Source organism: Oncorhynchus clarkii, chromosome 11 (genome assembly GCF_045791955.1).
Source record: "Oncorhynchus clarkii lewisi isolate Uvic-CL-2024 chromosome 11, UVic_Ocla_1.0, whole genome shotgun sequence".
In the NCBI taxonomy this organism is placed as follows: domain Eukaryota; kingdom Metazoa; phylum Chordata; class Actinopteri; order Salmoniformes; family Salmonidae; genus Oncorhynchus; species Oncorhynchus clarkii.
In genome coordinates, this window is record NC_092157.1 from 37,790,565 (window position 1) to 37,803,054 (window position 12,490).

The window sequence follows — 12,490 nt, forward strand, 5'->3', positions numbered from 1 at the left end:
CATTGTTCTAAAAGTTGTATGTTCAAGAAAAAAATATTTGCCCTTACCACCATAAATCTATTCAATGTAAAACTACTCATTGAAAATAATTAGTCACTATTTCCTCTTATAAATTGAGAAAAAAAAACGAATCCATTAATTTGCTTTTTTACCAGTCATTGTGAGAGAGGGAAATCAAAGGCAGCTGGGGGCAATATAAATATGAGCTGCTAAGGAGTATGGAAACCACCTCATCTCTAACCACTACTCCTCTTTCATCCAGAGAACTATCAGTACACTGTGCTGGAGTCCTTGCCTGTGGCATCCGTGGTGGCCAGGGTCAAGGCTGTGGATGCAGACATAGGCCCCAACGCAGAGATGGAGTATAGGATCATTGAGGACGGACCTGGGTTGTTCAACATCACCACAGATGAGGACACGCAAGAGGGCGTTATCATCCTTCAAAAGGTACACATGCAGAGATTTTGTATCCGTCCAAAAAATAATTTCTATGGAGCTCATACATTGATGGACAATGTTGTTTTTACGCATGCAACACTTCTGACTTTGTCCGTCAAAAGTTTAAGTCAAGCTTTTTGTGGACAAAAACAGATAGTGATGAATGCATATCTTTCGTCCGTTTCCATCGATCTCTGTCTGTCCATGGCCTTGCACTGTCCAAAGATGATGACTCACCCTGAGAATGTGATGGGATGGAATGTGATGGGATGGTGAAGCAGAGTTGTGTAATATCAATGCTTTGATGTCTAACTTCAATTGCATTGTAGGCATGCTTTTTTTCAGTTGACCAATTATAATGGCTTTTATTTTATAGCCTATAGCACTCAAACTTTTCTTACTTTTTACTTAGTGGTCGAAATATCAAACATTACTGCTATGTCAATAGTTTATTTACTTGTAGACTATTTTAGTGTTTTTTGAAGGTTTAAAAAGATATCCCCAGGCCACTCAAGAATTTGAGACTGGCCGCCATGAGACTTTGTAGGTGTGAGAGCTAATGTTGGCCCCAAGCCAGTTGTCACAGGGTTCAATCTGATATTTTGTTTGTTTTCACCATCACCAGTCATCGACGAGTACCACAGAGTGGAAAGTCATACAGACAATAAACACAGACAATAAATGTGTCACATCAATGTCCTAGGGCTACAACTGTGAGTCAATAAGCCAAAAATATGACAATATACCTTCTAAACACTCACATTTTTAAATGCCTTTCAACGTGATGTGTTGTGTGCCTTTTCTTGCAATCAATAGCTAGCTTTCACACTACACAGTAATTCAATATAAAAACGTCTGGATGAAAGATGTATTTGTGAGAGTCTGATTATGTGCAAGGTTGGATAGGGTTGTTGTATTTCTTCAATATACTTGTGTACCACGAGGCCATGTTGGCATGAGCAATGCGCATACAAATACAGTATCTTTATGGCTATGCCCTCACCATTTATAGCAAATGTGGCCAGTGCTTATAAACTAGCCAATCAGGACATGCTTTACCTTGATTGGAAAGTCACTCTGTTGATATCTGGAATCCGGCAGACCTATACTCCTAAACTACAGTTTAAGTCGGAAGTTTACATACACCTTAGCCAAATACATTTAAACTCAGTTTTTCACAATTCCTGACATTTAATCCTAGTAAAAATTCCCTGTTTTAGGTCAGTTAGGATCAGCAATTTATTTTAAGAATGTGAAATGTCAGAATCATAGTAGAGAGAATTATTTATTACAGCTTTTATTTATTTCATCACATTCCAAGGGGGTCAGACGTTTACATACACTCAATTAGTATTTGGTAGCATTGCCTTTAAATTGTTTAACTTGGGTCAAACGTTTGGGGTAGCCTTCCACAAGCTTCCCACAATAAGTTGGGTGAATTTTGGTCCATTCCTCCTGACAGAGCTGGTGTAACTGAGTCAGGTTTGTAGGCCTTGCTCGCACACGCATTTCCAGTTCCGCCACAGATTTTCTATAGGATTGAGGTCGGAGCTTTGTGATGGCCACTCCAATACCTTGACTTTGTTGTCCTTGAGCTACAGTATTTTGCCACAACTTTGGAAGTATGCTTGGGGTCACTGTCCATTTGGAAGACCCATTTGCGACCAATCTTTAACTTCCTGTCTGATGTCTTGAGATGTTGCTTCAATATCTCCACATAATTTTCCTACCTCATTATGCCATCTATTTTGGCACCAGTCCCTCCTGCAGCAAAGTACCCCCACAACATGATGTTGCACCCCCGTGCTTCACTCCTGCCACCCCTGTGCTTCATGGTTGGGATGGTGTTCTTTGGCTTGCAATCCTCCCCCTTTTTCCTCCAAACATAACGAGGGTCATTATGGCCAAATAGTTCTGTTTTTTTCCCATCAGACTAGAGGACATTTCTTCAAAAAGTACGATCTTTGTCCCCATGTGCAGTTGCAAACCATAGTCTGGATTAATTATGGTGGTTTTGGAGTAGTGGCTTCTTCCTTGCTGAGCAGCCTTTCAGGTTATGTCGATATAGGGCTCGCTTTGCTGTGGATATAGATACATTTGTACCTGTTTCCTCTAGAATCTTCAAAGTTGTTTGCTGTTGTTCTGGGATTGATTTGCATTTTCACACCAAAATACGTTAATCTCTAGGAGACAGAACGCGTCTCCTTCCTGAGTGGTATGACGGCTGCATAGTTCCATGGTGTTTATACTTGCGTACTATTGTTTGCACAGATGAACGTGGTACCTTCAGGAATTTGGAAATTGCTCCCAAGGATGAACCAGACTTGTGGAGGTCTACAATTATTTTGTCTGAGGTCTTGGCTGATTTCTTTAGATTTTTCTATGATGTCAAGCAAAGAGGCACTGAGTTTGAAGGTAGGGCCTGAAATACGTCCACAGGTACACCTCCTATTGACTCAAATGATGTCAGTTAGCCTATCAGAAGCTTCTAAAGCCATGACATAATTTTCTGGAATTTTCCAAGCTGTTTAAAGGCGCAGTCAACTGAGTGTATGTAAACTTCTGACCCACTGGAATTGTGATACAGTGAATTATAAGTGAAATAATCAGTCTGTAACAAATGTTGGAAAAATTACTCGTGTCATGCACAAAGTAGATGTCCTAACCGACTTGCCAAAACCATAGTGTTGTTAACAAGAAATGTGTGAAGTGGTTGAAAAACAAGTTTTAACGGCTCCAACCTAAGTGTATGTAATCTTCCGACTTCAACTATGTTTTTTTTATTAATATGAAATAGCTTTTTCTTTTCTCCTTTTTAATATTTGTCTATTTTATTGGTCTTACTTGTTCAGCCGTTAGACTTTGAGACCAAGAACAGCTTTAATGTGCGAATCGAAGCCACCAATCGGAACATCGACCCTGCGTTCGTGCACCTGGGTTCGTTCAGCGACACAACGTCGGTCAAGGTGACGGTGAAGGACGTGAACGAGTCGCCTGTGTTCTCGACACAGCTCAGCAGGATGGTGATCTCTGAGGACGCCAAAGTTGGCACCTCCATCGGGAGGGTCTCCGCGCACGATCCGGACACCTCCAACAGTGCCATCAGGTAGAGCCCAGCTCTCCAGTTATTACACACCATCACAGCCAATCTCTCTGTTGTCCCAGCCAATTTCTGTAGTGGCACCTGTTTCCTAAAACAACTATACCCAGCTTGGCCCTATTCAATGTCCTTTCACCAATTATTTTCAACATGTTGCTACATCGTCAGGTTGACAGAGGTCCAAACACCTTTAGAGTAGGACTGTAAATACACGTTCACCTTCTCACATCTCAGTAGTGACACATTTAAGCACCACCTACACAACACACTGACACTTAAACCACTGACACCATGCGTTCTAAACTTCCTCTGTGACTGTGTGACACGCACTAAAGCCAGATGGTATTGTGGTTTTTGAGGGAATGCAACATTTTCAAAAGTGAAATGTCATCAACAAGCGAAGGGCAATCCCCCAGAAGGGTCAACCGTCTGTACCAGCTACATGGCTTTTTTTTTGTTACATATTTTTTTTATTGGCAACCACTCATAAACGCAATCTGCCCCATGTCACTCATGAGACTCCCTCCCGTTATGTATTCATTGAAAATTAAAAGTGCTGTGTGGTGGTATTCATGCTAGGACCCTTAGTAATTTGTTCGTAATGTGAATCAGAACATGGAATTACTCAGCCATTGTGGTTGTGGTGTGTCTCAGCATCTTTAGTAGTCTGGCATAAAATGGCCCTACTAATGGTAACATTCAAATTATTGTGGAACTAATGCAACCAATTATATTGAGTAAAATTACATTGAATAATTCCCTTTGGATATAGGCTTATTGAAGATGTCATTTTGTCCAGACATGTGAGCTGCTGTATAGGAAGAGATAGTGTTTGTTCTGTGTTCAGAGTTAACCCATCTCTGTCTAACTTCTATCTTAAAAAAACTTTGAGAGCAGTTCTTCTCTAAATCTAAACATTGAAGATGTATAGATCTCTTATTCATAGTTTAACATGATTATTTTATCTAGCATTATAAATGGATATCAAAACTACATAATTCCACGTGTTGACAGCTCAGTAATGGTCTGTAGCAATGGACTGAATCCAAAATCCACTCTTAAATTGTTCATTTGGCACGTTTTGACGGTACAAAGTTCTTATTCCTCCAAAAGGGTTTCAAAGATACAGTTAATAATTTAAAATCAATACGAACTTTCTACAAAAGGAAAATACCTCATCTATGTCTGTCTGTCTGACTTACTGACTGTGGATCGGTGTGTCTGTCTCCAGGTACTCCATAGATAGAAACACAGACCTGGAGCGTATCTTCAATGTGGATGCTCTGAGTGGGGTCATCAGTACTGCCAAGCCCCTGGACCGAGAGGTCAACTCTGTCCACAACCTTACCATACTCGCCATGGAGAGCCGTAAGAGCACACACACACAACTTTCCACATCAGGCCTCAAAGTCAGACTAGTCAGTGTTTTATAAAGGCCCTGCATAAAGTATTGTAGTCCCTTCTGCGATGGAGCCGAATGTTAATTCTGACCTATGGCGGTCACTGTGACCTCTGGGTGTCCGTGAGTCATGTCATGTGTGAGGAGCGAGCTGCTGACTAAGGGCAGGCGCAGGCGATGGTAAATCCACTAGTGAACAATGCTAATGTGAGGAGAGGTGCCATGAAGCCTTTGACTCATCCCTCCACGGCTTCAAGGACAAAGGCGCTCGCTCATCCCCCCTGGCCCACTCTGTCCACGCAGACACAATGGGCAGCAATCATCTCACAAGCTCCATTAAACGACATACTAGTTACTCTACTAAGTAACTATAATCCGTATGAGTTTAAAACCACAATGAAGATAAAATGTACATCAAATTGTCATTGTATCAGTCTTGCACTCAATGCATAAATAGTCACAAAACCAAACATGGTAATTTTCATCACTCAAGTAAATGCATTGTGATTCAAGCACAAATATAAGCCTAACACGAATGATTCCTTGTTACTCTCAATAGAGTAACACATAGTAAACATTAATAATAACTGTGCAAAATGTTTCAACAGCCCTTCACTGAGGAGACATTGTCCTCTGACACACTTCTATTCTCTTTACAGTGGAAAGCAGCAGCTATAGAATCTGACGTCTAGGCAGTCTCTCTCAGAGCCCAGGGCGCCGTATTACGCTTTTTAGAGTAAAATGGGCTTTTTGTAACAAAAGAGGGGAGAGAAGCACTTCTTCATGCATTTGAGCCGCGGTCCGACTTGCTCTAAAGACGCCAATGCCAACAAGTCTGTGCCCCGGGGTACCACGCGTCCTCTTTATTACCAAATCAGCCGTCCCCAAATTTCGGCCAACAGGTCATCTCTGCTGTCAACGTGGCTGCTGACGGCAGGATAAATCATTGTCCATCCTGGCTTTCAGAAGCCAGCCTTTTATTCAGTGCTGCATTTGTGTCAGAGCCTGTGGTACAGGATGGCCAGTGCTACTACACAGTCACTTACACCAAAACCAAACCGGCTGCACGCGTGCGCCATCGTGTGCTATCATGCATAAATGTATTTTGCCCCACACACCAAACGCGATCACGCCGCGCAGGTTAAAATATCAAAACAAACTCTGAACCAATGAAATTATTTTAGAGACAGGTTAAAAAGCATTAAACATGTATGGCAATTTAGCTAGTTAGCACTCACACTTGCTAGCTAACGTTAATTTGTCCTATTTAGCTAGCTTGCTGTTGCTAGCTAATTTGTCCTGGGATATAAACATTGAGTTGTTATTTTACCTGAAATGCACAAGGACCTCTACTCCGACAATTAATCCACACTTAAAATGGCCAACCGAATAATTTCTAGTCATCTCTCTTCCTTCCAGGCTTTTTCATCTTTGAACTTATATGGTGATCGCATCTAAACTTTCATTGTATTACCACTACAACCTGCAACAAAGTACATCTTTCAATCACCCACGTGGCTATAACCAATGAGGAGATGGCACGTGGGTACCTGCTTCTATAAACGATCTGTGTCAGAAATAGGAATGACTTCTATTTTAGCCCTTGGCGTCACAGAAGCTCGTTGGCGCGCGCGAGCAGTGTGGGTGCAATAACATTGATTGTGTCCGGTCTGGTCAGCATGTTAGGCTATTCTATATACTGCACTATTTTTGACCAGAGGTGGACTCTATCAGTGGAGGCTCCTCAGAGGAGGAAGGGGAGGACCATCCTCCTCAGTGAATTTCAAAAGTAAGTCATGACTTACCCTTTGGGGCTCTCTCTCCACAGTTTTATGACAGTCATAAATACCTCCAGGAAAACGCTCTCTCCCACTCTCAGAAATGGACGTTAAATCCCTTTTTTTTACCACAGAGAGACGTTGCGGTAAGGTAACATCGAAAAGGTTGAATAATTAAACAGTATTTCTCTAATCCAAACATTTGGAATGGTCTGTGGGTATTTAAAGAACAACCCTGTTGAATGTATTAATAATTTGCAATGTAACTAAGGACAGTAGAACAACATAACTGTATCTCTGAATGTGTATAATTCTCAGTGATCAGATTCTCATTCAAATGTTGGGGAACTGACATGATTAAATACGAATCTATTTGTGAGAAGATGTGATGTTAGTCTTCAAAATTAGAGAATTGTTTTTCATATGAAGTCTTAACCAAGTGATAGGCCATGCCTATGTGAGCACAGATATTACGAAAAAAGGAGGGAACGCCCCTTTCCCCCTAGGGACTTTTCATTGCAGTATGTAGTAATCAATGTGTAACCTATTCTGTTTGTGTTTATGTAATTCTGTGTGATTATTTAGTTAGTAATTAAATAATTAAGCCAATTTGTATATCGCTGATTCATCATTTATGCCAGGGTTCGTGCAAATATCCAAGGATTTTGCGACATTCAGAATGAGGCTAATAGAAGGTAAACAATTAATGACTAATGTCAGATATATTTATATCTTAGAGTTCATTTGAAAAACGCTAACTCTGTAAATAAACTTTTTCCCCAAGATTGCTGATGAGTTGATTGTTACAGGATTAATTTAATCATCGTAATAATTAAACATAGTTAATCGATTTGATAAAGCAATTGTCAATATTAATGATAGTCCAAAGACACGTACACCAAATAATTGATTAAAACACTGTTCTGCAATTAAGGTCTACAGTAGCCTTAACCACACTCTGTAGGGTAGCACCATGGTGTAGCCAGAGGACAACTAGTTTCTGTCCTCCTCTGGGTATATTGACTTCAGGAGAAAACCTAGGAGGATCTTGGTTCTCACGCCCTTTCATAGACTTAGACAGTAACTATGACAACTTCCTGAGGATATCCTCCAACCTATATGAGCTCTTGCAGCATGAATTGACATGTCCACCCAATCAAATAATTATAAAATGAGTCTAGGACTGAAAGCATAAGCCACAACTAGCTAGCAGAGCATAAAATCAGTAGTTGGCTCAGTGAGAGAAAGACAATAGTTGAAGAAATTAATTTGTTCAAAACTTTGTTAAAAAATGAAGGTGAAGCAAGAGAGAGAGAGCTATATTTCAGTGATTTATTTTTGGTCACTTTCCTTTTCACTTACTTAGCTATCAAATGCAGCTAGCTAGTTTAGCTCAAACAAAGATGGATGCCATGTTAGCTAGCTGGCTATTGCTATACAACACTGGAACTTTTCCAAGTCAAGGTAAGCTTTTAGTTTTATAAATGTATTGCCACCGTGGTCTGCCGGTGGAACTGCTTAACTGCTTGTTGACTGTACTGCATGATTGTAGCAGGTTTACTAATGTGTTACTTCTAGTAGCTATGTTGACTATGGCATTGTGTATAGGCTGTGTGTAGCGGTTATGGCTTGGAAAGGTTTTATTACTCAATATTTTCTCGTGACCTGTGCACCTAAGTTGTAAACTTTTATTCATGGGCTAGGTTGTAACAACCTCATGATGGGTAATCGAGAAAATATTAATGTAGTAAACCTAAACCTATCGATGTTGCAGTGAGCATTCAATATGCTGTAATAGAAAAAAGGTCATGCTCATAAAATATTTTTTGATCTTCCTTCATCATAAACGACACTGACCGCCACTGCTCTAGATAGTGCACTATAAAGGGTATAGGATGCAATGCCGTGCGCTTCCCTAGCCATTTTCACGTAAGCTGTAGCTCCGCTCCAATCGTAATTAGCTGCCTGATCATGTTGGTTGATCCCCACCAGAGCAACTAAGGATGCCAGCTGATGGTGAATGCCTTGGAAATGTCATTAGAATGGGCACTTTTGGCCACATTTTGCTCATTTCGCTCAACCTTTGTGATTAATTAAAAAGACATGAGAAAGATTGATAGTAGGGTAAGTGGATGAAGGTTAATAAAGTTAAGTCAGTAAAGTACTGAAGGAACCAGCTATGATTATAAAATCTTGTTCTCTCTTTCTCTCCTGTCTGTCTACTTCTCTCCCTCCCTCTTTTTCAGAGGATCCAACAAAGATTGGAAAAGGTTTTGTGGCCATCACAGTACTGGACATCAATGACAACGCTCCGGTGTTTGCCATCGCGTATGAGACCCTCCTATGTGAGAATGCAGCTCCTGGACAGGTGAGAAACTGGAGATACATTAGCTAATGGGGAAGGCAATTATTGGTCCTGCATTCACCAACCTTGTTGATTCAATTCACGTTCAGATTTACCCACTGCTTATTTGCACTTAAGCATCCCATTAGATGAGAACTTTTAACATTTAAGATATTGCCTCACCCACACTCACTGTTTGATTCCCATTAGCAACCTGAGAAACAAATGTAAATAAAATCTGCATCAGCCTCAGACTGTGTATCATCTCTTTTTCAAAGCTTGAGGTCAAATCGAGGGAGACACATTTGTTAGATCCACATTTTTAGATCAAATTGCAGGCATTGTATCCTTCATTAGAGATGTTAGTCATTTCTGCTGCTGCTGCTGCTAGCTGAATAATAAAAGTGTTTGAATTGGCCAGTGGCTTGGCTCTACAATGATATCACACAATAAAATGATATTTCATGCCGGGGCAGAGTGGGTGTCTGCCCGGGTCTGATTTCTCATTCGGTGTGTGTGTCTATGTGTGTGCGTGCGTATCTAGAGGATCAGTGTAGTGGGCACCAGAGAAAAAAGGAATCACAACATGATGTAAACAAAACGGGAAGGCTGGGACCTTCTCAGAAAGGAGATGAGTTCTGTCTCCTAGAGATGAATGTACTTTGGTGCGAAAAGTGCAAATCAAATCCCAGAACAACAGCAAAGGAACTTGTGAAGAAGCTGGAGGAAACAGTTATAAAAGTATACAGTTGAAGTCGGAAAGTTCACACCTTAGCCAAATATATTTAAACTCAGATTTTCACAATTCCTGACATTTAATCCTAATAAAAATTCCCTGTCTTAAGTCAGTTAGGATCAGCACTTTATGTCAGAAAATGGTAGAGAGAATAATATATATTTCACCTTTTATTTATTTATGAGAATAATCAGACATTGACTGACATTGACTTAGAACATGGTAAAGTTATTAATTACACCCAGTCACAACAAAGATAGAGGCAACCTTTATAACTCAGTTGCCAGAGAGGAAAGAAACCGCTCAAGGATTTCACCATGAGGCCAATGATGACTTTAAAACAGTTACAGAGTTTAATGGCTGTGGGAGGACAAAACTGAGGATGGATCAACAACATTGTAATTACGCCGCAATACTAACCTAATTAACAGAGTGAAATGGCAGCCTATACAGAATAAAAATATTGCAAAACAAGCATTGTGTTTGCAACAAGGCTCTAAAGTAATGCTGCAAAAAATGTAGCAAAGCAATTAACTCTACTAATGATCAACTACCAACATGAAAGAGTTTGAAGATTTTCAAAAATCGCTGCCAAAGCTGATTCTACAAAGTATTGACTTAGGGGTGTGAGAATTATATGAATTAGATATTTCTGTATTTCATTTTCAATAAATTTGCAAACATTTCTAAAAACTTGTTTTCACTTTGTCATTATGGGGTATTGTGTGTAGAAGGGTGAGAATGTTTTTTATTATGTTTTAAATTCAGGCTATGACACAACAAAATGTGGAATAATCAAAGGGGTATGGATACTTTCTGAAGGCACTGTATCCAAATCAGTCAAACAGTTTTTTAAACGGCAAGATATTCTGAAGCAAGGACATGGACACTGGTGCCCTTCGATGGTAGGGGTCTGTCTCACCTCCTGTGTGGTCTGTCTTGTGCCTCATGTCTACTGTTCAACAGCACACTAATCAGACAGGACACAGCCATGGCATGAGAAAGTCATAGAAAGCAGAATGAGCCTCAGCAGTGTGGATGAGTGATTACTCAGCCGAACCATACTGCTTCCAGTGAGACACCAGAGTCCTTCAGGTGTGGCTAAGAGCACTGGGGTGTAAAGGCTCTGTTGCTGCTGAGATGGCTATATATTATGCCTGAGATGCCTCTCTACTGCCAGACAGCCAGTTGGCTGTACATCCACCTTAACCTCACAGGTGCACACTCTTATTATAGAGCTGAGGTCCATGGAAAGCAAGGTTGCTGTTAAAAAGAAAACTGTTTTAGGAAATGGTATAGCAGTTTTTTGAGGAGGTGTTTGATATACATCTGGAGTTGAAGTGTTGGATTGTTGTCTGTGGGGTTGTAGCCAGGGTTGGGTAGGTTACTATCTAAATGTAATACGTTACAGTTACTATTTACCTGTCCCAAACTGTAGTCCGTAACATAACTTTTGGATTACCCAAACTCAGTAACGTAATGTGATTACCTTCAGTTACTTTTGGATAACTTTCCCCTTTATACCTGTTATGGCTAGGGGTTCTGCTAGCCAGTTAGAAATATTTAACTTTCATACATTCACAAGTGAAATACACCAAATTAAAGATTAACTTCTTATGGCTGGGGGGCAGTATTGAGTAGCTTGGATGAATAAGTTGCCCAAAGTAAACGCCCTGATACTCAGTCTCAGTTGCTAATATTTGCATATTATTATTAGTATTTGATAAAAAACACTCTAAAGTTTCCAAAACTGTCAAAATATTGTCTGTGAGTATAACAGAACTGATATTGCAGGCGAAACCCTGAGGAAAATCCAACCAGGAAGTGGCTTCTATTTTGAAAACTCCATGTTCCATAGCCTGCCTTTGCTCCATTTAAAGGAATATCAACCAGATTCCTTTTCCTATCGCTTCCTCAAGGTGTCAACAGTCTTTAGACATAGTTTCAGGCTTTTATTTTGAAAAATTAGCGAGAAAGATAACATTGTGTCATTTATATGGCCGGGTACCAGCAGCGTTTTGTATGCGTAACAGAGTTTGGGCAGCCATTGCCTTTCCCTCTCTGACTGAAAAAGACAGTTGCGGTTTATATATTATCGATTATATACAGTGGGGCAAAAAAGTATTTAGTCAGCCAACAAAGTTCTCCCACTTAAAAAGATGAGAGAGGCCTGTCATTTTCATCATAGGTACACTTCAACTATGACAGACAAAATGAGAAAAAAAATCCAGAAAATCACATTGTAGGATTTTTTATGAATTTATTTGCAAATTATGGTGGAAAATGAGTATTTGGTCAATAACAAAAATGTATCTCAATACTTTGTTATATACCCTTTGTTGGAAATGACAGAGGTCAAACGTTTTCTGTAAGTCTTCACAAGGATTTCACACACTGTTGCTGGTATGTAGGCCCATTCCTCCATGCAGATCTCCTCTAGAGCAGTGATGTTTTGTGGCTGTTGCTGGGCAACACGGACTTTCAACTCCCTCCAAAGATTTTCTATGGGGTTGAGATCTGGAGACTGGCTTGGCCACTCCAGGACCTTGAAATTCTTCTTACGAAGCCACTCCTTTGTTGCCCGGGCAGTGTTTTTGGGATCATTGTCATGCTGAAAGACCCATCCACGTTTCGTCTTCAATGCCCTTGCTGATGGAAGGAGGTTTTCACTCAAAATCTCATGATACATGGCCCC

The 12,490-nt window shown here is 40.3% G+C and overlaps 1 protein-coding gene across 1 annotated transcript in view; it reads left to right on the forward strand.

Annotated features, from left to right (window-relative positions):
• Positions 1-12,490, forward strand: part of LOC139420735 (cadherin-7-like) — a 139,489-nt gene that overhangs the window by 71,257 nt on the left and 55,742 nt on the right. The window contains exons 5-8 of the mRNA XM_071170964.1: positions 263-447; positions 3,291-3,544; positions 4,770-4,906; positions 8,962-9,083. Coding sequence (XP_071027065.1) covers positions 263-447; positions 3,291-3,544; positions 4,770-4,906; positions 8,962-9,083 — 698 coding nt within the window. The remainder of the gene's footprint in view (positions 1-262; positions 448-3,290; positions 3,545-4,769; positions 4,907-8,961; positions 9,084-12,490) is intronic.